Source organism: Perissodus microlepis, chromosome 11 (assembly GCF_051167445.1).
Source record: "Perissodus microlepis isolate ML-2025 ecotype Zambia chromosome 11, ASM5116744v1, whole genome shotgun sequence".
Classification (NCBI taxonomy): Eukaryota; Metazoa; Chordata; class Actinopteri; order Cichliformes; family Cichlidae; genus Perissodus; species Perissodus microlepis.
This window is the reverse complement of record NC_140471.1, coordinates 7,698,968-7,725,424: the sequence shown is the minus strand read 5'-3', so window position 1 is coordinate 7,725,424 and position 26,457 is coordinate 7,698,968. Positions and strand designations below refer to the sequence as shown.

Here is a 26,457-nt window from a genome sequence, read left to right as displayed (position 1 = left end):
CACAGTGAATTAAACCATTTAATGTTGTGGTTCTTGCATATGCCCTCCATTACGCAAATGGGATCTATGGTTTCAAAAAGAAGGAGGAAAAAAAATCTTGTAAGCTCCTCAAGTATCCAAAAGCACGTTTTCAAAATCGTGGAACTGTGAGGTGGGGGAAACGTTCAGGGTTTCCCCCCCTGCTTCCAAACATGCCTCCAAAAGAAGCTATCAGCCTTGGCTGGATGGTATATGAGAGGTGTCAGAGGAGGCAGGTCGAACTGAGCACGCTCCTCTACTATGGTCTGGAGCCTTAGTTGCTATCCAAACACAAATAAACAGAGGGGAACATTGGAGTTAATGATAGAGGAGGGGGGTGGAGGCGTGTCGGGGGCGGGCTGAGCGCTCGAGAGTCCTGGAGCACTAAAAAGTGAAGAACCGCACACTTCCAGCCCCAGCTCCGGACGGGACTCACACGCTGCTGCTGTCTCTCCTCCAAACTTTGCCTCTTTCCACATTTTTTCACAACTTGTCACATCTCTGCAAAAGTCCGAGACATCAGACTTGGCTGCATGGCTACATGAAAGTTTCATGGACTTGGATCTTGGAAAACTTTTAGCGACGCTTTATTGGAGCTCGTCGCCTCTATAGTTACTGTGGATTACTGACATACCGCAGGACCTTTGGCAGCTATTTATTGGGGTAAGATTCTGTTTGGCAGGGTAGGATTTATGTCTGAGGAAGGAGAACCAAACCAACATATTAGAAGTTGTTATCTTAAAAAAAAGAAAAGAAAAAGTTTAGTGTCTAGGCTTTAAAGCAAAGACTCAAAGACTCTTAGAAAGTGATCAGCTTTTAATGACCAAACATTTCTTTTTTTTTTTAAGTGTTCTAGACAGGAGTGTTGTTTCGTCATATTACTAACTAACTTGAGGTCACAGTTCACTCACGCTTTGACATTGCTGGCCTCCGTCCACGGCGCGCAGCATTACTAAAACAAACAGTGATCTTCGCGTTTGTAAAGACTTGTCACGACTGATAGAAATGTAAAGCCTTCTGCCAAAAATAAACACATGAAAAGCTTTTAAAAAAATGAACCTTACAAGGACTCGAAGAACAAGATCGGACACTTGGCTGCTCCCGAAGTGTAAGCGCAGTCCAAAGGTGAGAACAAGAACAAGCTGAACGAACTCCCTGGGCAAAGAACAGCAAGTGCCTTCGCGGTGTCTCACGCTGCACCTGTGCGAAATTATATTTAACCCCTCACCATCGGTGAGAGGGAAAGCGAGGCAGAAAGAGCTGAAGGCAACGACCTGACCGAAACAAGCGACCAGTAGCTACCCTGACTACCGTGCGCGCAAGACTCACAGTCTGCAAGTGTGGATAATGGCTTAATCTCTGAGGCAGTTTCAGGACAGGCTGACTTCTGACATATTGTGTTAAAATATGATTTGGCTTGATCTGTCACAAAAGAAAAAGTGTAGATACCTAAATGATGTATTTTACTATCTAAACACAGCTCGCTGTTCTTCTTTTTCTTGATCATATCTAAAGGTCAGCACAACTGGCCTATTGCCAGTCCCGCGTTCACCATCTGGAGCCTTGAACTTCTACGGTGGATCTTCTTTTTTCTGTGTGGGAAAACATAACTTGTCATCCCCACAAACTCGGACACAAGCCAATTTTTATACTGTCAGCTCACCTCATTTGTCCTAAACAGCGGAGGGAGCTCGCTTATGCTTTTGTTTAAGGGAAACATTATTCTTTTGAAATGTAGGTTAAATGCACAGGGGTCATTTGCTGCCATGTTGCCTTGCCCAGGGGAAGGGGGGAAAAACTTCATATGGAAAAAAATAAATAAATAGATAAATATTACATTAAAAACCTTAAAAGGACAAAAGTGCCTATAATATCAACTCTTCCAAAATAAAAATGAAAAGCACATGCATTTCCATCAGAGACAGACAGCGTGTATGTTTTGCTCCTTCAATTAATAACATATTTCATCTCTTCTGTCTAAATTTCAGACTAATACAAATCCAGGCTGCTTACGTTTGTTTTGTTTTTTTTATTGCGAAATACTAACTGCAACTTCAAAAAAAACACACACACACCAAGCTGTGCTTTCTAATTACCTCTTGTGAGATTTAGTGCTTCATTCAGAGTGATCTGAAATTGCAATTTGCAGTGTTAATCGATGCCACATGAGTTGTTTTACACCCACTTGATTTAATTATACTTTCGGTGACTGATTTGTTTCCTAAATTTTGATTTGAAGCGCATCTCCGTGTCGGGTGGGGGAGGAGGGGGGGCGACTGTGTTTTTACATTTCCTCAGTGGTTTCGCTTATGAAAAACAGAGGTTTAGATATTATAAGCAGGCCGGGACAGGCTAATATAGGACTAATATAGGACAATCCTTCTGCGCATTAACCTGTGCGTTTTATTCATCAGCTTCCTCGCGTTGAACCAGGTGCAAAAAATAAACTAAGCTAATTCATTATATATATGCCTAAATTAGGTTTAAAGGGGAGAGGGGGTGGCTGGGTATATTCACCTTTGCGAAAGGACATATTTATATCAGTTTAATACAATAATGAAAAGTTACAATTTCAAAAAATAAAATCTTTTTAGTTGTGTATATGCAAACAGGTGAATTTAAGTAGTCTACCATAACCGGTAACTGAGACGTCACATTTTCTCTGTTCTTCTTTCCACACAATAACCAGTTCTTGGGATTAACACACAACACTTATTGTTCGGTGTGTTCTGCATTCTCAGGGTTATCACCGTGTCTTCTGCAGAGGTCTGAGCCGAGATGGGGAGCAAAGCCCTGCACGCTCCGATCCCCCTGCACCCAGCCCTGCAGCTCACAAACTACTCCTTCCTGCAGGCCGTCAACACTTTCCCCGCTGACCAGCTGCAGGGACTGTACGGCCTCAGCGCCGTGCAAACCATGCACATGAACCACTGGACTCTTGGCTACCCACACATGCAGGGACTGAGGTCGACGATCACGGCAGCCGCCCAGGGTCTGGTCGACCCACGGATTCCCTTCCCAGCTTTGCCCTTCACCGCCGCGGCGCAGTTATTCCATCCAAAGCAAGCCACCGTCGCGCACGGCGTCCCCTCGCTGCAAAAGGACAGGCCGAGATTTGACTTCGCGAACCTGGCCCTCGCTGCCACGCAGGAGGACCCACCGAAAGCTGCGGACCTGGCAAAGCTGGCATCGGGACTAGGGGGAACCATCTCCGAGCTGAGCAAGCTGTCCCCGGACAGAAAACCCACCAGGGGCAGGCTACCATCCAAGACTAAAAAGGAATTTATTTGTAAGTTCTGCGGCAGGCATTTTACCAAGTCCTACAACCTCTTAATCCACGAGAGGACCCACACAGATGAGAGGCCCTATACTTGTGACATTTGCCACAAGGCTTTCAGAAGACAAGACCATCTCAGAGACCACAGGTAAGACGGATTTATGGGATATTATGCGCACTGGGTTAGGACAAGGGGGTCAGCAATTTCCAGCAGCAATGATGATTTGTGATTTTAAGTCTCAGATATCTCGATTTAAGTTAATAGCCTCTCCAGAACCGGCCATTAAAATTATATTCCTTAATTTGTGCTATAAAATACAAGCAGGCCTGTTCCCTAAAACTTCTCCACGAGGGCGCTAAAGCACTTTTCAGCATTAAGTTGGACATTCATAACTTGCACAGTGGAGATTTTCGGCTCTGTGACTGTGGGCTCTGTAACATTTACAAGTAACTTCGTGCATGAGCGGGCATTGATTAAGTGTCATTTCTGTTTTACAGATACATCCACTCCAAGGAAAAACCGTTCAAATGTCAAGAATGTGGGAAGGGATTCTGTCAGTCTCGAACTCTAGCCGTCCATAAAACCTTACACATGCAGGTAAGCTCAGAATCTTAACGCGACCTTTAACGTGTGATACTCTCTGATCATAATTCACCTGTCTACTGCATGCATGGGGGTGGAAAAAGAAAGCCTCACAAAACCTATCACTAAATTAAAAACAAATAAATGTGAGTCAGAGATCCACAGAAAACAATACAATAAAAATAAAAAATAATATGCAAACAAGTAAATTAGATCTGACACGACAGTGGATTTATCAGATTATTGAAAGATTGAACTGATAGACCTTCTATCCAATTAAAGGCAATAATCCTTTGCTTGCTTTAAATCTAAACAGGAATCTCCACACAAATGCCCCACATGCGGAAGAACCTTTAATCAAAGAAGTAACCTGAAAACTCACCTTCTCACCCATACAGACATCAAGCCCTACAGCTGTGGCCGCTGCGGAAAGGTGTTTCGGCGCAACTGTGACTTGCGACGGCACAGTTTGACGCACAGCCCACATCAGGACTACTAGCCTGGAGAAACAAAAATAACAATGGACAAAATGCAGAAAGACAAATCAGCGACATTTTTCTTTTGGATCAAGGACAATCTCCAAGTGAGGACATGTTTACTTCAGCACGTTTTAGAGTGGGATTTGGTTGCACCTCAAGCGGAACAACAGCGGAGCCAGTGCCATGTCCAACTTTCACACCACCTGTAAATATCAAATGTACATAATGTTGTTTCTCATGTTGTTGTTGTTGTGTTTTTTAATGTTCTTTTTCTGACCTTGAAATGGTAAAGTTGTCAAAAAACAGTCATAAATTTAAAGTATGTTAAATTGTATTTTAGAAATAAATATTTCCATGATACATTTGGATTTCCCCCCGTTTTTATTTCTCATTTTCACTGCCACGAAACAGAGGACACAGTGTTACAGCCCAAAAAGCAATATTTAGGTGAAATCTTTTACCATGGTCATCAAGTTAATAGTCTGTATGTTTACAGCCGGCGGGCAGTGAGAGCTTATGTGGCGGACGTGTTGGGCTTTTTAGCAGGGAGTTAGCAGGAAACACCACATGACAGAAAGCCCCGAGGACGTCTTTAGCTCCCGGAAAAGAGCATAACTTCATAAGCACAATCCTGTGTGCCATCGCGGGTGCTAATTGATCATAAAGTTTACAATGATTTTTCTTCGAATAAAAGTTATGACCATGTAACGGTCAGTCATTACGCACTGTCTGCCAACCACCTCTCAGTGTCTGTACGTCTCAGAATTATTAGCCTCTATTATTATCTTAGGCTACATGTCCTCTACAGAGGCTGATCAGTATTATATTAGCCGCATTAGCGGCCATATCACATGTCTTTATCTAGATCACCTCTGACATCATAAGTGACCTGCAAAACGGCAGAAGGAACCATCAGCGCTAAGAAGGCATTTTCACGCAGATGAGCGGAGCCGTGTGTCTGCGTCTGTCCTCAGATGGTGGTTCAGAAATGTTTTTAGGAACCTGATGTGTTACCGAGCCATATTCGAAATGTAAAACACCTGTACCACTCAGCTGATGACGTCTAATGGGCCTGACGTGAGTCTCCTAGTTTAATTTTTGGGCCTATATGCGCCATAGACTAATTTTATGAATTAAAAAATATATATACAAAGATTATTTCTCAGGTCCTTATGATTCAATTCAATTCAATTTTGTTTATATAGCGCCAAATCACAACAAAAGTCGCCTCAAGGCGCTTCATAGATACAGAGGCAAATAGCCACAAATAGCCTCAAGCAAAAATGGAGAGCGTTTTGTAAGAACTCATTTACACTGTGGTTTAAATTTTGCGTAGATACACAGAAAAACCCACCAAGATCTGGATTTCATCCAACTAAACTTTGACCGACCACTGATTAACCACCAAGCCTGCTGCCTGTAACCGGACGAGCTCGTCTATAATGTATTGGGTGTTTTTTTTTTTTTTTTTATCATCTGGTGAAGTCAAAGCGAGATTCTCTCCTCTGACTCTCTCCTCATCTCTGTGTCTCTCGGTGTTATCTGGCCTTCGGGCCCTTTGTGTCCCCGTTTCAAGAGCCAGCGGTGGCTACTGACTGCTCGCCTGAAACTTGATTTTCACCTTACGGTGCAATTAATTGCACGAAAAAGTAGCATTTATTTCTAATGGGCTCGAAAATAGGGTCTGGAACAAGTGGTTACAATAACATCAGGAGATTTAAAAGTGCGTTCATTGCTGCTGAAAGGCCATTAACTAAGGCCCGTTTTATTGCGCACTGCGGGCTAGGATTTTCCTAATTATTTTCTAAAAGGAAAGACAACAAAGTGCGACGTCTCCAGCGAGCTCATAAAAAAATGTAAAAAAGAAGGGGGGAAGTATTTGAGCTGTTTGACAATCACATAAAAACATAATTCATTAGTAAAACATAAAAAAATTCAATCTGAAAACTATATAATATGAAAAAAACACACACAAAAAGGTCATGTAATAATAATAATAATAATAATGTTTGATATATATATATATATATAGAATATATTTGAATATAATTTGTTTGAATTTGTAATAAACGTTTAACAAATAAACGTTTATTAAACAAATTGTTATCCATTTTAATAAACAAGAAAAAAACAAATGAAAAAAGAAACATTTTGACGCCTCGACAACAGATGTAACATAATGCAGGAGCCGACTAATAAGAATAAATGCAAAATATCTGTTACAATATGCAGTTTAATTTGAAAGTAATTTTCTGCCATTTTTGTCCTCCTCAGTGGAAATATAAATTTTATATGTTCTTGAACAAAGCCGTTTAGCCTTTCTAAAGAAGTATTTATTTAATATTGTTTAATTAATTGTTTAGTTAATCCATGTATTGCTGTAAGTATTTAGCAAAAACCCTTTATTTTTAACCCGAAATAAATCTTTGATAGCTTCAACTGAAATGCTGTAGTGGAAAACCACTAATTAAGGCAGTTTACGTGGAACATATCATTCGTGGAGAATAACAACAGAAGATTCCTAATTTATCTCTGGCTTTAAAGACTTGGATTGTGGCACAGTACGCTGGTTTCCTTTGGATTCCAGATTCAACCTGCTGGTCTAAGAAGTGAGATAACTTGATATCAGATATTTTTCTGTATTAATTTAAAGCATCCTGGCCAGAAAGGACTTCAGAATAGTAACATTAACTGTGGGTGACCACTTGACTCTGACACACGTACGCATAGTTGGCAAAGCGTGGCCGGTCACAGGGCGATCGTCATCCTTGACCGACTTATGTGGACTGTATCCTCATGAAGCTTTACAGCAGACGAGAGACTGTCCGGACTACAGGCCACTACAGGCCAGACCTCATATCTGCAGTGCTTCTGACCCTATGTGCGGCCTGCGGAAGACAATTTTTTAAAGGTTTCATCACGAAAAAAAAGACAGATGATGGTCTGATCTCAAAGATAGGTGATTAAATAAATAAATCAAACAAACAAACATGCAAACATATTCAGCAAACCACTGAAGACGTGAAATATACTGACGGCAGGGCGAAGTTGGATTTTTGTTGTTTAAGCTATAAAACTGCTATAATTTGCATTTTTTTTCTTGTATGTTATGACTGCTGTTCACTTTAAATATGACAAGGTTGCTTACTTAACCACTGGAGCAACATAACTCAACATTACGACTAAAAAAATAATAAAAGAAATATTTTATCTGTCAACGAACTCCTTGGACGCACAAATTAGCAAGATCATTTCTCAGCAAAGGTGTTCAAGTGACAGTGAGATAAAGGTTGAGTCTAACCCGTTCTTTTATGCAATTCATACAGTTGTCCGTTGACATTATTACGTTTCATGTCTGAAAAATAACCAGTGACCCTAAAAAAACCGAGATCCGTGAAAGACAGAAATGGTTTACATTTTAGTATATTTTCGTTGCCCTCAGTATATTCTTCTTCATTTTAAATTCCAGTATGTAAGATATTTATCATGTCACAGTGTGTCTGCGTTGGTATATTTCACCTAACCTCCAGATATAGGCCTGTGTTACTCTGGCAGTTGAGATATATTTAGAGTTGAGATATATGATGAGATGCTTAAAATCTGCACAGTTTCCCTGTGTGAAATGCAAACATAATTTTCTTATCGTCTCCACTATTCACTTTCATTGACTTTCACTTGCAATGACCTAGGTCCCAGAAGGTTGAAATTGAAACTCTTATGGACTAAGATGGTAAATAAGAACATTTTGTTACATTATAACAACAACAAAAAAAATAATAGAAAATTATAATCAAGAATACACATTCACTATGCTGAGCACTGTGAAGTTCACGCGATCTCTCTTTCGGCAAAGGTGAGCTTCCGCTGCCATAAAAAGGGTAGGGGCGTGCTTAAGCGATGACGATTATTATGCGAAGAGATCCCTTCCTGTACTTGTTAGAGAGTCTGGATTTGTACACACTCTTTCGTTTTAATAGGAATAAAGGTATTTGTTATATCAAAATCTGACGGCATGGAAACATCCAGAGTTGCTGTAACCGAAGAAGATAATGCCTGTTAACTGATCAAATCACAAATGAAATTTCTCTTGAGTTACTTATGTTTGTACGTTGTGTATGTAAAGTTACCTTCGAAACGCAAATTTCCCACTGAAAAACGCAACACCAAGCATACGGAAGCCGCGTTGGTGTTTACTGATGACGTTTCGACTCTTGCAGTTCGGCGATATGGCTAACGTTAGATAACGGGATGAACATCTTTTATTAAACGTAGAATTAAACAAAAACCAGCAGGATACAAGTGGGAGTCAGGTAAATAGAGTCTTTTCTCTATTTGACTTGTGGCTAGCCAGTTTAGCCAGCTGAAACGAAGTTATAGGGACTTCTTCTAATCACTTAGCCTAGCTTCTTTGCTTCGCTGCTGTTGTGTATCACTTAAATGACAGGAGGAAAGAGCTAGCCTCCCTGGCTAAGTGCTCCACAGTAAGTTAAATGTATTACTATAAGATACGACATAGCGTCGCTGTTGAAGTTATTTTTAGTTACATTGGAATTAATTTGCAAATGCAGTACATAATTGCTCCTGGGCTTCCCCGTTATGTGGAATGAAGGCACTTTAGCAAGGAAGCTAGACATTCCGGTGAATTTCATTTAAGGTTAAAATACGTAAAAGTAGAAGAGTTGATGTTCATAATTTACGGAAGGGTTAGTTAAATTTGCGTTGGTGAGAAGTCAGCGTAATTAGAACTGTCTTTACACCTAATTAAGTTTATTAACCAAAACCTGTACAACCTTTCTATAAATTACGCACAGTTGGATTAGTTATTGGATGCCAATATGGTATTTATGTCATTAGGAGTGCCAGTTAATTCTGACATCAGTTTGTTGAACTGTAACAAAAAACAGCTTGAGGTTTGTGTGAAGCGGCCAGTACTTCCACAGTTTGCAAGTTGGATAAGAGGTTATAATGTTGTGTTTGGACCTGTCATAAAAAGAAATGTTCAAGCATAGCCAATATCTTAAATTATGGCTTTATACATATAATAAATATGATATTATTATATATATTTTTATGACATATTCCACTTAGCTAACATGCACACTACTTCTGCTTTAGAAATGACAATTATTAATTAGAGCTGTGCTTTTAGGCTATGACATCAAAATAACACTCTTAAGAAATACATATTCTTTGTAATTAGTTTAGAATGAGCACTATTAGTTTAGTGACTGAGATATAAAATGGCAAAAGGATGTTAACACAGTCAAATGATATTACCATGTTTTTTTTGTTTTGTTTGTTTTGTTCATTGTGTACACAGAACAAGGACAAGATGTTGGAGTCTTATGTCACACCGCTCCTGATGAGCTATGTAAACAAGTACATCAAGAATCTGAAGCCATCTGACCTGCAGCTCTCTCTGTGGGGCGGTGATGTGGTGCTGAGCAAGCTGGACTTGAAGTTGGATGTACTGGAGCAGGTACTAAAAGTTAAATCCAGCTTTTGCTTTGAACCTTTCTTTATAAAACTGACGTGAGGTTAAAATGATGGGAATATTTAAGTCAGAGGTTTAAAATATAAATGCCCACTTCCTACATATATATTCAGAATGTAGTTTTGTATTTTACTTACTGTAAACAAATTGTAGAGTTTCGTTTATAAACCTTGGTTATGCAGGCACATACACCCTACAAAAAAGTTGCCATATTATGTCTGCAGCTATTCTCCATTGTATTGCCTTGACTAGAGTAAAAGAAAACGCTACAGTGCTGTTTAGTCAGGCACTAACAGCATCTTCTTGCTGTCATTTCAGAAGAATTTTACCAGATTTACTTTGATATTTTGCTCTGCAGTGTTATTTTGACAGTGTTCTCTTTTACTCATGTCATGTCTGGATTAGATCAATCTGCCACCAGTTAAAAGGATTTTCTTTTCTTTTGAGTGGGTTCTGACTGCTGCTGAAGAGCAGACCAAAACACTGCGTAACCCAAAGAGATTGTGATGAAAGTTCTTATTGGAAGCAGCTTCAAGCTATCCGACAGTGGGAATTGTGTTAGGATTGAGATTTGTCTGTAATGCTGTGTCAAAACTTTGGAAATTGTCCTACCTTTGCATTTATTTTATTCCATTTCATTTGGACAGTACCTCCTCTCAAATGTGCAATCTGAGATCATCTTAATATAATATTTGGTGAAACATTGTGGGGGTTATAAAGCAGACATACTGTAAATCCATGACAGCTTTTCCCTCAGAAAAATGTTTGGCTATTAATTTTTTGGCTCAGACTTGTACAGAAAGCATGTGAAGCCTGTGTGTAGGCAGTCTGGTTTCATGGGACTCATTCTCACACAGAGTAGTTCAAGATGCAGAACAGTGATTTGCCTGCCTCTGAAAATATCCGACTTATATTGTTAGAAGCGTGACCAGTATGTAATCTGTAGCTATTGTTTTTACTATCTACTCGTCTACAAATATTAGCTTCAAAGTGCTGTTTGGAAAGTGGATGGATGAAGATTCAAAATGTTCTCGAAGCCTCTACCTTGTATTGGCACCTTTATCCATATTATTCTAGTGTTGTTTATTTCTAGCTGGCTGTTGTTTTTTTCCTTTCTTTCTTGTAACTCCTTTTATATCCACAGGAGTTGAAACTGCCTTTTACATTCATGAGTGGTCATATCCATGAGCTACGTATCCATGTACCTTGGACCAAGCTGGGCTCAGAGCCTGTAGTTATCACCATCAACACCATGGAGTGCATCCTGAAGCTAAGGGATGGCGCCCAGGTTAGTTTTTTTTTTTTTTTTCATTTTCTTTTTTTGGTATGAGAAAGATGTTATTCTTGATTCTATACACAGCCAAAACAGGGCTAGCCAGATCTTCCTGTTATTTATGTGAGAGTCCTCCTCATGCCAAAGTTAAGCTTTCCCATTCCCTTTCTCCATGTGTTTCCAAGAAATTTCGTAATGGCCTTTGTTTAAAAACATGCTGACATTTTTAGTGCAGCAGGCTTTACTCTGTTGTACAATTAAAACCATCTTATTTAATTCTGACTTTGTGTAAAATCGAATGTTAATTTGACACAGCTAAGCAGCAGTTGCGTTTTTCCTTTTCTTACTCATGTTTATTTACTCTAATGAAAAATGCATTGAAAAAAAAAGAAAACCAAGAAACCAGAAGCAAACAAACTGATGCCTCACTGACGCAAAATATGTTTGCTATTCAAAACAATGATGTAAAATGCTTTTGGGGAATAAATTGGCAACACTCTTTACTGTGTTGCCAGCTTGGGAGTGGTGACATTGTGTGCCATTGCATTATAAACCAAGAAAATGATGAAATAATCCATGAATTTGGAGAAATAACCCACTGTTTGGTCGTGCACTGCACTGCTTGAGATTGTCAGGAAATAGCTTATTCATAGCAGGACAACTCAGCATATTCCTTTACTGGAAGTACGATAAGTATTGCTAAAGATCCCAAAGCCCAGAGTGGGTCTCAAGCTGAATGTATGTGCAACCAGACTAAGCAGCCAGCTCTTAATTTTGTTCACTGGTTAAATAAAGTAGAGGTGAGCTGGATTGCTGCTGGTTTGTTAGCATCTTTGTGGAAACACATAAACATGTAACACAAAAGTGATTTAGTCATCGCTGTTTATATTGCTTCATAAAGTGAGTCAATAAGTAATGTAAGTTTTTTTTTTTTGTATGTCAATAAATTTTTATACATATATAAAACTTTTATTGGTTTTAGCTGAAACAACACACTTCACAATCTTGGGACTGCAGGTGTATTTTCATCCAAACTACCACAATTAGGGATGCACTGATGTGTGAGGCTTTGGGATAGTCGATGCCAGGAAAGCAAAGAAGTTATCGTTTTAAATAAGCGAATACATTTCTGCTGTTTATCACACTATTACACATTCAGTCATACAATTTAATAAAGTTTTGATGGGATACAACACATAGGAATCAGTAACTGCCATTGCTGAATATCAGCCTATCTGCTGGTATTTCAATGGCAGTAAGCAAGGCAAATATTGGCCAGTACAGTCCAGATCAGTGCATCCCTAATTCCATCATAAAGTATCGACTAGTAATTGCTTTGAGGAATTTTGTTTCATGATTTTTCCCTGACACAAGCACAGCTATCTCACTCAGTATGATTTTTCTTAAAAAAGAGAGAGATGGTTCATTGACCACTGACCTGAAGAATTCAAGGAACTCAAAATTAAGAGGCAACTTTCTTTAACTTGACCAGTGCTATTTACTACTTGGCTGCCTCCATTTTTAGCATGTCCTGTTTTTGTTGTCAAACAGTGAAGACTATTTCTCGTGACACTTAGAAGACTTGGAATCACATTCAGAAAAAGCTGATAGTCTTTTGCATCTCTGTCAGATTGATTGCACAATAATAGCCTTTGTAACTGCTTGGTTTTGTCCTTGTAGTCAATATAATATTAAATCTGTAAGAAAGTAAGTATCGGTAAGAAGTGTGACTTGAAGCTCTGTCCTACATCATTGCGGATATAAATCTAAGGGGAATTGTCTTAAGGGGAATATTTTTCTATTGCTTTGTTTGGTTTAGTTACAAATATTTTCATTTTTTAAAGAATGTTTTATGAGAGGTATTTTTGAAATTTATTTTTACAGCAAAGTCTGGCTCTAAATTTGCCACCCATGCAGCTTTAAAAATTGAAAGTGTAGCTCAGTGCGGCCCTTTATGGGAAGGTTGAAGTTTCAAGGCCAGATGTCCCAGAAGAAACACATTTCAAGGGAAGTCAATTACAGCTAATTATATAGACTGCGGCAAAAAGATTTGTAACACATGAGCTTGAGCTGCCTAGAACTAATGGTAAATATCATAGTATGCAGGTGGCTACTGCTCATGCGATCAGGTTTCTAGTTCAGTGGAAATTTAAACTTTGTCTTTATGCTTCGTACACAGCTTAAGGTCATGTACCAGTACCGGTACTGGTGTAATGCTTATGGTCTCAAAACAAGTATTTGTTACAGATGTTTTCTAAAAGCTTCCAGTGAAGAAAAGATTTTTGGGGAATTGCAAATGACATTTGGACAAATTATTCAGTGGTATGTACACCCAAGAGACATAATTTGGAGTAAAGCCAGACTTACAGCAGAAATCCTTCTAGTATGTGGAATTTAAATGAGCCACTGCAGTTTTCTCCTATACTGGCAGGAGGCAGGAGGCTGACTACTGTGTTCTTAAGCCAAGAAAATGAAGCCAGCTTCCTTTTCATGTTTTACATTTATATTGCTTAAAAATATTAATAATAGTTGCTGTTGTTGTTGTTATTATTGTACTTTCCTTTGTTTTATCTTTATTACAACTTAAACATCAGTAGACTGACAGCAACACTGGTCTCACAGAAATACGTGTTTAATCCTTTAGCAAATACTCTAGATCTCATGTTAATTCACATCTTAGACCTTGGCTAGGTTGTAGCAGGCTTGCAGGGACTTTGACATAGGCCATAACCATTCTCACTGAAACTCTTATGTAATTCGGGTGATGGTCCACAGGATTTTTGAAAAGAAATGAATAAAGTAGATCTGTGTATGGAAATTATAATATTTTAACTGTAGTCCAGTAGAGACAGAAACATTATGGTGGGCCTCGTGCGGCCAAAGTGTGGAAATGATAAATGATATCATTAATATGGTTTGTTTTCATAATTACTGTTAAAGCCTGAGTCCCGGCCTGTAAAAACATCCACACATCTTTTGAAGTTCATTAAGGCCGGTGTAATTTGACCGGAATTATTTGGACCTTTTTAATGTTCGTGTTTCCCCTTGAGAGGAACTGGGTAATATTAGGGATGTTCAGATTGCTCAATAGGACCCATCTGCAAAGCACTAAGAGCAGCTCACAATTATAGTTTCCAGCAAATGTGGAAATTTTGGCGTTTAGCAGCAGTTGGAGATTACAGCTCCTGCTGACAGTGTAATTGCTTAAAATAAGCTGTAATGAGGACTTGTAGAGTAGAAAGTATGGTAATAGAAAAAATGTTGTCAACTTGTTTTTGACATTCATTTTACAAACTAGAGGTCGTTTACAGACAAAATACATTTAGTTCTATATATATATATATATATATATATATATATATATATATATATGTTATTGTCCACTGCAATCACATTTTGAAGTTTGCATAGAAATCCACTTCCTTTCTTTAGTACGTGTCTTTATTTTTAGATTATTACCATCTTTGTTTAGTTTACATTAATTTTAGCAAGTTCTACTTATCTCAGTTTTTTTTTTAAATTTCATTTTAAGTGCAAAAGTTGAAATGGTTGTACTTGGTATGAGTTGAATTATTAGAACTGACTTTTTCAAGTGAAATTACACTAAACCGTGGCTTATACCAAAAAGCTCAAAAGATGTGACAAGAGATTGTCTTGGGTATAAATGGGGTATTTTTGAAAGTCAGTTTTACTTTCTTTGTTCTTGAACAAAGATCCACTTAGTGTGGCCTAATGAGTTAGTTTATATGAGTGAACTGATTGATGGCAGCCCATTCCAGATTAAAACTAATGTAAAACTGTCAAGAGGTGCAAAGTGGAATACAGTGATCATAGTATCTATCCCTCTATATACAGTGTGGATAGGGACAGATTAGTGTCTTATGTCATGTTTGTTTAAAAGAAATAGAGTAGAAGGAACTAATAATGGATTACTGTTCCAGGACATTTTCTCTGTGCTTGTCATTAGGTAGTGTTGTCAGTCTAAGGACTTCAGCTCTTATATGGTGGATTGGAATGGGTTTTGTCTGATGGAGAGCATTTAGTTCATTTTACTTTTGATAATGACCACAAGTTCAGTAGGAGGTATCATTTAATGTGCACTTTTTGTTTTTGTTTGTATATTTTTAAGTAATATTTTTAACATTGACTTAATGTTGGAAAATTATAAGTATAAATAGAATTTTCTTCTTGACAATTTGGTAAACTGCTCCAGATGTTAAAGATGAGGTGTGATCAGCAAAGACAGAGAGAAACTGGCTGGACAGCAGTTACAGTGGATCATAATATTCTCAGACACTCTTTATTTTTTATGAGACAAAGATAAGGGCTTGGGTTTACTGAGGAGAGCCTTTCTGGTTTTGGCTGAGCTCACTGCTTGATCTGGGAGTTTTATGGCCGCTGAGTGCATTTGCCACTGATGTGGAGGTTCTGATTGATGCATTGCCTCAAGATGATTTGGGGAGGTGCCTCTGAGACTTGTTGGTTTGGCATATGGTCCAACTAGGCCCTTTTTTCTGTTAAATTCCTTCCAAACTATTTTTAGGGTTTACACAACCAAACCTCTTTTCTCCTAAATAATGGGTAATACATGTGAATAAGGAAACCCCTTTTTAAAGACTTCTTAAATCCCCAAGTTGGTATTTCATAATCTAAATCTGATATCTACTCAGCTAAGGCATGCTACTTTGAGTTTTGAATATTTAAGAGCAGACATAGATGTGATACCTGATCTTTGAGTGTGAAAATAGGTTTTAAAGTGGTGTGACCTGTAGAGGAGTTTTGCTTTCCGTGTGTGTGGTCTTGCCACCCAGGGGTTGAATGCAGAAAACTCTTAAGTAGAAAATTTGGGATGTATAGTCTGTTACAACTTCTTTGTGTAGCCTTAATTCTGCTGTGGCACAGCCAGGACCAGCCCAATCCCGGGCTTCAGATCCATGGAGCATACTGAGTGCCAAACCAAAGGCTCAGATGAGCTCCACTCCCTAGTGAATGGAGCCCTGGACCACGATTTGAAAGAGCACAAACTAAGAAGAAAATATCCTAATTCCATTCTACAGTCTCAGGACATCCAGCCAGCCAACAAATTTAGCAACTGAGATGAACAGGACTTTCCTCCATTAAGGAGAAGCATCAAGTCTCTATCAGAGAGCACTGGATCAGGTGCTTGAAGAAAACCTGCATCTTTATCTTGGCTTGCCTTGGCTTCTCCACGGCTTCCAGCACCACCTTGCACTTCATCCACATCCACTGTTCCATGACATTGCAGCCAACCAGCAAGAAACATTTTAATTATGAAAATCATAAAGACAGAAAAAATATAACTGTATCAAAGGAGCAAAACAATTAAATGTAGGTAAATAAACATTAACTTGCTTTCTTCTAAGTCCCCTCTAGTATATGACTTAATTTGCCTCACTGAAACCTGGTTACAGTAGAGTGAATACACTAGTGTCAATGAATCAACACCTTTAGGATTTTTATCTGATTTAATACTCAGTTCAGCATTAAAATAAATCTAATGGGTGATTTTAATATTCATCTGGATGTTGAAAATAACAGACCTTACACTGTATTTTATTTAATATTAGGCTAGGTAGTATTTATCAAAATGCAAATGGAGTATTTAATGAACTGTTTCCTTCTCGGTTTTCATGTAAATGCAAAGTACAAGTTTGTCATGGACTGTGTTGGGCAAGTTACTTTGAAAAAGTAATTAATTATAGTTACGGGTACTTCTTCAAAAAAGTAACTGAGTTAGTAACTGAATTACAATATTCTAAAAGTAATTAATTACTTGAAAAGTAACTATTGCGTTACTTTAAAAAAACATTTAACCCTCTGGGGTCCAGGGTATAATTGGCCATTTTAAACTACTTTTGATTTTCCCTCAACATTTTACCTTTAAAAACGATTTACTTTGCCTTGTTTGGTATCATCCTTTTCAGCACAACCTCACGTGTCTGAATTTACAGTCATGTTTTCATTTTGACATACTGTATTAACACAATTGATCTAAAATCAGACAAAAAACATAAAATCAGAGTAGAAAAAGTTATATTTTTACTGTAACAACCACAAACATGTTTAATGAATCATATTTCATAACTTTAAATGCAAATATAAATTGTCAATTTTAAAATCATATGCACAAGTTTTGCAAACAACAAAGTTATTTACCTTTTACCTTGATTTTTTTGAATAACCATTTCAAACGATTTACAGAACAATCAGCTGTTCTGCATTCAATAAGATGCCACACAAATTATTTGTGCCACTCCAAAAAAATAATTTCTGTCCACTATAAAGGAGAACATCACAGCCTGATACCTGCAGGTCTGACAGCAGCAGGTGTGTCACTCCTGTTTTCTACCTGGAGACAGCAGTCGCCTCATTGTTCTGACACACAACACAAAACTATACACAACACTACACACTAACTACACAAGACAACACATTAACTACACACCCCAAACACGCTAAACGTCACATCTCAAAACTCGCTCTCTCTCTTTCTCTCTTTTTCTGCTGTCTTTCTCTCTCTCGCTCGCTCTCTCTCTCTCTCTCTCCGTCACTCCTAAAACTTCCCGTTTTGTTTTTTTTGTTTGTTTTTTTGCTCATAAGCAGAGAGTGCTCGCTGCGCTGTCCTTAGACAGTAAAAGTGACGAAAATATTGAGGAAAAAACGCCGCGTATATATTGTTTATCATGACTCTGGTTTTACGTGGCCTATCAACACAATTTAAAAACTGGTATATATCACCTTGTTGCTTTGTCTTTAAGTGGTCATGTGACTGGCTTACCACGACTACTTTATTCTTCCTCAGTCAAACAGCAGCACTCATGCGATTGTTTTGTCCCCTTAGCTCCAGGTGTTGTGCTAGAAAGTGATCGTGATTACCGTCCGCGGAAACATCCTGTTTCTGATAGTTCAGTGATCGTGATTACCGTCCGCGGAAACATCCTGTTTCTGATAGTTCAGATTATTCTAAAAGTGCCCCAAAAAGCCTCCAGTTTATCCAAAACTGCAGCAAGAGTAGTTATGCTGCTATTGGCTCAGACTGCTGTGTGACTTCATGTGATACAGTGTCATGTAATGAGCAATTCTTCTCTACTCACCTGTTTTCACTCCCTGTGTGTTTATACACCACTGCAGCATGCCATAAAATCGTTGTCTTCTCTCTACCTACACTCACTGTTTTTTCTTTTCTCTTTCTTCTTTTCTCCCTCTCCTCCCTTCCATACACAACTGGTTGGTGATGAAGGGAATGAGGGGAAAGCCCCTCCCTGAACCTGGTTTTGTTGGGAGGTTTTTCCTGTTAAAGGGAGTTTTTCTTTTCCACTGTTGCTAAGTGCTTGTTTATAAGGGGTTGTTTGATTGTTAGGATTTTTTTTCCCAGAATACTGTAGAGTTTTTACCTTACCATAAAAAGTGCCTTGAGGCAATGGTGGTGATTTAGCCTTATATCCATAAACCTGATTTGAACTGAACTAAGCAGCAGTCTGTTGTAATTATACAGGGTGGGCCATTTATATGGATACACCGTAATAACATGGGAATGGTTGGTGATATTAAAGTCCTGTTTGTGGCACATTAGTATATGTGAGGGGGCAAACTCCTCAAGATGGGTGGTGACCATGGTGGCCATTTAGAAGTCGGCCATCTTGGATACATCTTTTGTTTTTTCAATAGGAAGAGGGCCATGTGACACATCAAACATATTGGTAATTTCACAAGAAAAACAATTGTGTCCTTGGTTTCAACGTAACTTTATTCTTTCATGAGTTATTTACAAGTTTCTGACCACCTATAAAATGTGTTCAATGTGCTGCCCATTGTGTTGGATTGTCAATGCAACCTTCTCCCACCTCTTCACCCACTGACAGCAACACTGCAGGAGAAATGCCAGCACAGGCATCCAGAATCCGTAGTTTCAGGTGCTTCACATCTCGTATCTTCACACCATAGACAATTGCCTTCAGATGACCCCAAAGATAAAAGTCTAAGGGGGTCAGATCGGGAGACCTTGGGGGCCATTCAACTGGCCCACGACGACTAATCCACTTTCCAGGAAACTGTTCATCTAGGAATGCTCGGACCTGGCACCCATAATGTGGTGGTGCACCATTTTGCTGGAAAAACTCAGGGAACGTGCCAGCTTCAGTGCATAAAGAGGCAAACACATCATCATGTAGCAATTTCAAATATCCAGTGGCCTTGAGGTTTCCATTGATGAAGAATGGACCCACTATCGTTGTACCCCATATACCACACCAAACCATCACTTTTGTTGTTCCAACAGTCTTGGAGGGATCCATCCAATGTGGGTTAGTGTCAGACCAATAGCGGTGGTTTTGTTTGTTAACTTCACCATTCACATAAAAGTTTGCCTCATCACTAAACAAAATCTTCTGCGTGAACTGAGGGTCCTGTTCCAATGTTTGTTTTGCCCATTCTGCAAATTCTGTGCGCCGATCTGGGTCATCCTCGTTGAGATGCTGCAGTAGCTGGAGTTTGTAAGGGTGCCATTTGTGAGTAGCTAATATTTGCCGAAGGGATGTTCGACTAATGCCACTCTCCAGTGACATGCGGCGAGTGCTACGCTGTGGGCGTCCACATTTTGGCAAATCCAACACTGAACCAGTTTCACGAAACTTAGCAAGCAGTTTGCTAACTGTAGCATGGGAGATGGGTGGTCTCGTAGGGTGTCTTGCATTGAAATCTGCTGCAATGACCCGGTTACTGCGTTCACCAGATATCAACACAATTTCGATCCGCTCCTCACGTGTTAACCTCTTCGACATGTCAATGGCTGTGAACAAAGAGAAGCTTGTAAATAACTCATGAAAGAATAAAGTTACGTTGAAACTTGAAAAAACAAAAGTTGTATCCAAGATGGCCGACTTCTAAATGGCCACCATGGTCACCACCCATCTTGAGGAGTTTGCCCCCTCACATATACTAATGTGCCACAAACAGGACTTTAATATCACCAACCATTCCCATGTTATTACGGTGTATCCATATAAATGGCCCACCCTGTACTTTATTGTTTGGGTGGATAGACTGTGAACTTCCTATAAAGTGATTAATAAAAACAGTATGACCACTCACAGAAGAAGAAAATACTGCTATCTTTTAACAAGGTGTGATAATGGTTGGTTGATTAGTACAGAGGAGCTTTATGTAGCCATTGTGTACGGTGCTGGAGAAATGGGAAGGGGTAAAAACAGATAAAAAAATAAAAATTGATCAACTTTGAGCACAACCAAACTTGTGACTGAGTCCGTGATGACTGTGTCAGATCATATCTGAAATGACAAGGCTTGTCAATTGCTTGCCATCAGCTGTGAACAAAGAATTTCCAAACTGCAACCTACTGACAGGGAATTGGGGGATGTGCTGGATCAATTTTGATCCATACCCCCTTCACATCACAACTTACACCACTTAAAGGATCTGCTGATTATATTGAATTCGTAAATAAAACTTAAAACATTTAATCCAATGTAGTTTTACCTTAAGTGTACATACTGCATGGTCTCTGACAGAATGAAACCTAGTGTGTATTTGGTCATTCAACTCAAATTTCACAAGTCAGAAGATACAAAGGAAAAGTTGAAAGAAGTAAAAGGAAACAGCTTGTGGAAGTTTGCAATCAGATAGCACAAACTGGGTAATCTCTGTTCCAATGCCATCCGGAAATCTTGCCTTTGATTCTCTGCTAGCAGGAGCAAATGGCTTTCAGAGATTGCACCGTAAATCCATCTGATCATCAGCTCAGTGGGGCCTTGTCTTCAGAACTGAGGAGACAGAGGACAAAAACACAGAGCTTTGGAGAATCTATTTTCCTCCAATCTAACCCCCTATAGCAGTAACAAAACCCATCCATGACTGTAAATAATAAAAAGATGGAGTAATGTTGGCACACTGTTGACTCCTTAGGCAGGTTGGAAGCTGCAGCATGCATTCTGATGAGAGAAAAGGAGAACTACTGAAGGACAGAAGAATAGCCAAGTGCATGTGCTTGGGATTAGTTAAAAAGGATCTCTGTTTGTTTTGTCATTCAAAATGACAGTATATATGACAGTACAGTAATGGCAATCAAGAGAAATCGTTAGGCTGTTATGTGAGCTCTACCTGAAAACTTACATACAATAAATCTGCTTTCTGCAAACTTGTGTTTATTGATTTTTCTCTTGTAGTTGAAGATAGATTTAACAATGAAGTATTGATGATTTGTACTAGATTGGCAAAAATTTGAAATACTGCAGGAGACACTGGGTCTGTTGACAACAAGTAGAACTACTTGTTCATAGTTGAGAGTGGTTTTTTGTATTCTGCATGTTGGCAGGCAAACAGCTGGTGAAGGGTTTGTTTCATGTGCAGCTTTAATGTTTACATATGCTGAAATTTTGTTGTCAGTAGGTCTGTATTTAATGGTAAGCTAAATATGTGTTAGTAATCATACACTGTCTCACTACTAGTCTATCCCCTTGCTCAAGTCTCTAATGGAGAGTGACCCATTGCACTGATCTCTGTTCAGCATTCCAAAGTGATTCAAAGCATCTGTAGATGGCAGTGCAGAAGTGTGTCATTCCAGAAAAAGAGACCTTACCCCCCTGCCACCATTGCTTGTGAGTCAGCCAAAGCTGCATTGCCCATAGCTTTGTCTTTGAGGTCTGTGTTCCTGGTGGGATGAGGTTACTTCTGCTCCACAGACAGTCCTCAGACACAGGAAAGCAGTTGGGGGGGAAAATTAAAGCCAGTGGCTTTGTGATTCCAGTGAATCAAAGTGGTGATCAATACACACTGGCCAGGATGCTGCTACTCTACAGTTTAATCCCTGCTCTCAGGCCATCCGGGCTAGAGCAATCCCTCAATGCAGCTTGTTATATGCTGCGTGCTCCCACTGATATTGTAGTTTGGGAAATGATTACCATGCAATTAAGACTAATGTTCAATCCATTAGTACTGTCCTCTTAGAAAAACTCTAGATGATATTGTATTGCACTTTGGAACTCTGTTTGCTTTATAAGCTTTAAAATGTAGAAAGGACTGTAAGACGTGATTGCAATTTAGAGAAGAAATGTACCCTTTCATTTAGATCTTTAGATCATTATTTTTTTGTTGTGTGTCTTTTTGTCTTTATGTAATCTACTAAGATGGGTATTTTTTCACTTTCAGGGAGAAAAAGTTACTAAAAGCAGTAACCCTCATGTTTGGGTGTACTTCTATATTGCACAAACTGTGCTCTGTTTCAGGATGAGTGCATGCTCAGTTTAGTAGACCCTTACTCAATATTCAAATGATGATCCCGTTAATGACATGGCATTTTAACCACTAAAATCACATATGCAACCTATTTAGTAGAAAACCTTTTCTAATCATGTTTTCAGTTTTTTACTAAGTGAATTCTTTCTGTATAGCTAGCCTCTACCATGGCAAGTTCAGCCCCCTATCATGTGTGGGCAAGAGAAGAAAAATGCAGCATGAATAATGACCCAGCATTACACTTTCCATGGTGTATGTTGCAGATATAGATAAAACTGTGATACTTGGTCATAATTTCCTGACAAAACATATCTTGCACCAATATTGTGATGTGAGGTGGTTAACATGTAACCTTACAGAGACAGAACGCAGTATGAAGTAAAGTAATATAGATTTAAAGTTTAAAGCAAGGTTTGAAAATGAAAATGTACAATAAATTGATGAGCTGTGATAGTTGCTTACTTTTCTTAATGTACAGAGTGCTTTGAGGTTTCAGCTTTATTTAACCTAACCCTTACAGAAAATAAAACTCTTTCAGAACTGTACAGTTCAAAACCAATCTCAGAATAATCTATTAAAAATGTATATCCTCTATTATTCTTATTATAGAATTTTTCCATTTAGCTTTTTTTTTTTTATATATCTCACAAAACAGGTGAACGTTTTTTGGCCAGGGCCAGGACCTGTACTTTACTTTGCTATGGAAAACAGTAGGAGACCTGAGATCTATGGATAAGGACTAGCTTAGGATTCCAACATGTTTCAATGATGCAATTGAAATTACTTGTTTTTTATGTAAGGCTGACAGTTTTCCATCTCTCAAGCAATGTGATGAATGCTGACACCACCTCAGTTGCTTTTGGACCCCAGTGTATAAAAGCTATGCAAACATAATGCCGGCTGCATTCCGCTTGCGTGCCTAAACCTCCTGCAGTAAGGCTTTGGTATTTCTCAACATTGACGGAAAGTCCTCTCCCATTTTGCTCTGTTTGATTTATTCTATCTTTCTGGTTTCAGAACATTGATGCTCTCCAAGAACACTTAGGCCTCTATAGTTTGTGCCTTCCAGCTGCACCTCACATGTGCAATTAAGTTGTCAGAGTAGCCTGAGCCGCTGCTTGCGTTGTTCTTTGAGACTGGTGCTTACATTGTTTAAGGTGTGCTTATGTTTTGTATAATGAACTTTTATTTGTGTATGAAAAAATCGGAAGGCCCAGAGATTGCATGGTTATGGTTTGACAGTTGGTGTTAAAATCAGGTCTTGACCACTAGTTAGCAGCAATTTTCCAAAATGCTGATATAAAGATAAATAAGATATATAAAGAAATGTATATCTGGATCTTATAGACTAATAATTGTGAAGTAAAAAAGATGTGATTGGCAGTAATTACGTAATAAATAATTGGAAAATAACTGGGCACTGCTGATTGTTCTGAGTTAGAGCTATTCCTGCGTTTGGGAATTCCCCGTGTGTGTCGTAATTGACTTGTCTAAGATGTGTTGGGTTTTTTTTGTTTTTTTGCACATGCCTGTGTGTGAGTGCGTATGTCAGGGATCTGTGTGGAGTGTTTTATTGTAGCTAACACATTGCAGTTATTAGCATTAGGGGGTAGCTGTGCCAGCGTAAGCAGAATGCCTCACATGCTCAGCCTGGGCTTGTGGTTAGCTGATGGAGACATCTGAAGGACCAGAGCCTCTCAGATCTAAATCAGGAACAATTTCTCCCTCTTTCCGATTCTCCCTCGATGTGTCTTTCTCTTTTGATATTCCTGCCTCCACTTTACTGTTGTCACAGTCCTGTTTTTCTTCTTTTTTTGCCATGGCTTCTGGCTCTTTAATCTTTGATTCTCTCACTGTTTGCTTCGGTTGACTCTCTGTATTCTTCTATTTCCTTTCATGTTTTCTTCTTTTCCCTAACACTTGTTACTTGTGAACACTGAAGTTGAGGTCACTAGTAGGAGCATAAAGAATTCACAGAGTGATTTTTTTTTGAATGGGCTTCAGTGGAAAGTGCAGTGGTTTGTTGTAATTATTTATCCAGGCTCCAAATTCCACCATGGCACCTATATTAGTTCAAGCCTGTTTGAATTCCTTGTTCCTGGATGTTAATCAAGTCTCAGAATTGGAGTTACTCAGACTCAGAGTCTTTTGTTTAAATAAAAAAATGTGCTAAACATTGTTTGTGAGGATAAAAGAGGACTGACCTCAGCACCCCTATTACTTTTGCAGACCTGCTTACTATTGTGGAGAAATGACTGCAAAAAGTGATTTTGTAACAAAGAATCCAGTTTTCTGCATGAATACACAGGGCTTTGAGATTTATTAGATTAATGTAGAATTATGGACAGTTAAACTGGAACAACATCGGCTACTGTACCGTAAACACAAGATTGGTTTCTGCTGGTTTTACTTAAGACAAATAAAATGTACTGGGCTTTGAACTATTACCTGAAAGTGCAACAGAACAAGAGTAGAGCCAAAATCACCTAAATGTCAAATGTTTGAGGAGGGCACTTAACTTTTGGCCTTTGACTTTTACATTTTACTTTTACCATTTACACTTTAAGTTTATCTTGTTGTATGTTTACTGGAACTTGGTTAAAGAGCTATACTGAAACTGCAGCCAGAGGTGATCTGTCTGGTGGGAACAGCACAAGGACAATGCCTGAACAAATTAAATACTCAGAAGTCAGAAGACCTCTTGTAGCTCCCTATGGGTCTGCTCTGTAACTGGGATCCCCGTTTGTCTTTGTTATTGTAAGTATGTTGGAGGCAGATAATAAACATAGACAGTTTGACTTGGGTAGAGCAGAGGCACTCTTGGCAGAGACCTCCAACATGACATCACCGGTGTCATTGTGATTCCTCCCCCTTCAGAGTGAAATTCTTTTGTAATTATGCATTCTTCTTTTGGCACATGCTTGGGAATCTTTTCTATGTCCTTGCTCCCCCTCCTTAATGAATACTTTATATTTTGGAGCTTCTGAAGGAAAGAAGGTGTTTGCTTTGTAGCAGTTTTGCTGGGATGGAATGTGCCTAGTAACACTTCAGGTATTACAGACCTATCACAGCTCCCCTTACACTTTAATAATCCAGAAATTCCCACGAGTATGTTTTTCTCTGTAGTGGTTATCGTAACAGCAAACTTGGTAAGTTGTGCATTTTCAGACTGCTGAAAAAGCTTAATTCTCAGATCTTATTCTGCCTCGTGCTTTATTGGTGCAGGAAATTTCATCTTATTGGCTACAGAACATTGTGTAGAGACTGTAATATTTAATTTGTGCAGTTAATCCACAGTAAATGGAGGTTTGTTTTTGTGTAGTGGATTCAGTTACTGAAACAGAGGGGGGGAATAGACCACATTTTTGTGATATGCTACTTTCATTGAGATAATTATTCAGAATGTCACACAATGTGATATTCATCTGGATTACTTTCAGGCTCTAATCCCCCCAATCTTCTATGGATTCCAGCTGCATGGCTCTAGTCCTTAAGTATTGGTCTGTATAGTATTTTATATTGTGTGTGCGTGTACATTTGTGTTTTTTATGCACATATTTCTCTTTAAATATGCCTATGATGTCTGTGTATAAAATACGTAGCATAATTATAATATTAATACCCAACAGTTATTTGTGATGGAGACTGTGTGAAATTCTGTCCTCACTACTCCAGCTTCTGTAGTTCTCTTCTGTTTGAGGAGAAAATGAACCCTCTGTCTTTAATCATGGTAAAATAGCTTTCTTCATTTGTTACCGTTTCATTAAAAAGCCATTAGCAGCAAATTTTTAGCCAAGCTGATGGATGCGTTCGAAGCCAAGAGACGTTAAAGAAAAGGTAATCTGAGTCAACTGTGATGTTCTCTGTTCTTTTCAGCAAAAATTCCGGTGGGGTTGTCATCAATGGTTCAAACAGCTTAAGTGTAAAAGAAGTGGCTGCATACCATTTGACATTACTGGAACCATCCCAAACTGTGACATTATGTTTAAAACAGTGAGCCCCTTTTCATGTTTTTATTTCTCTCTGTGCCAGCTGGAAACCATTCTTATGAGAACCAGGGTC

At 38.8% G+C, this 26,457-nt stretch overlaps 2 protein-coding genes across 5 annotated transcripts in view; both read left to right on the top strand.

Moving 5' to 3' along the window:
• The first annotated feature begins 440 nt into the window (after positions 1–440).
• Positions 441–4,885, top strand: osr2 (odd-skipped related transciption factor 2). 2 transcript variants are annotated; one of them, XM_084942716.1, is made up of 4 exons: positions 441–681; positions 2,760–3,443; positions 3,794–3,893; positions 4,277–4,885. In XM_084942716.1, exons 2-4 carry the CDS (start codon positions 2,797–2,799, stop codon positions 4,349–4,351), a joined length of 822 nt encoding a protein of 273 aa, XP_084798842.1. In that variant the 5' UTR covers positions 441–681; positions 2,760–2,796; the 3' UTR covers positions 4,352–4,885. The 2 variants fall into 2 exon arrangements, with proteins under 2 accessions (XP_084798842.1, XP_084798841.1); XM_084942715.1 differs by having other exon boundaries at positions 4,195–4,885.
• A 3,666-nt stretch (positions 4,886–8,551) lies between these two features.
• vps13b (vacuolar protein sorting 13 homolog B) overlaps positions 8,552–26,457 on the top strand; it is a 298,568-nt gene continuing 280,662 nt past the window's right edge. For all 3 annotated transcript variants that reach the window (XM_084942710.1, XM_084942712.1, XM_084942711.1), the window contains exons 1-3: positions 8,552–8,667; positions 9,678–9,836; positions 10,996–11,139. In XM_084942710.1, the coding sequence (XP_084798836.1) occupies positions 9,690–9,836; positions 10,996–11,139 (291 nt within the window). In that variant the 5' untranslated portion in view covers positions 8,552–8,667; positions 9,678–9,689. The remainder of the gene's footprint in view (positions 8,668–9,677; positions 9,837–10,995; positions 11,140–26,457) is intronic.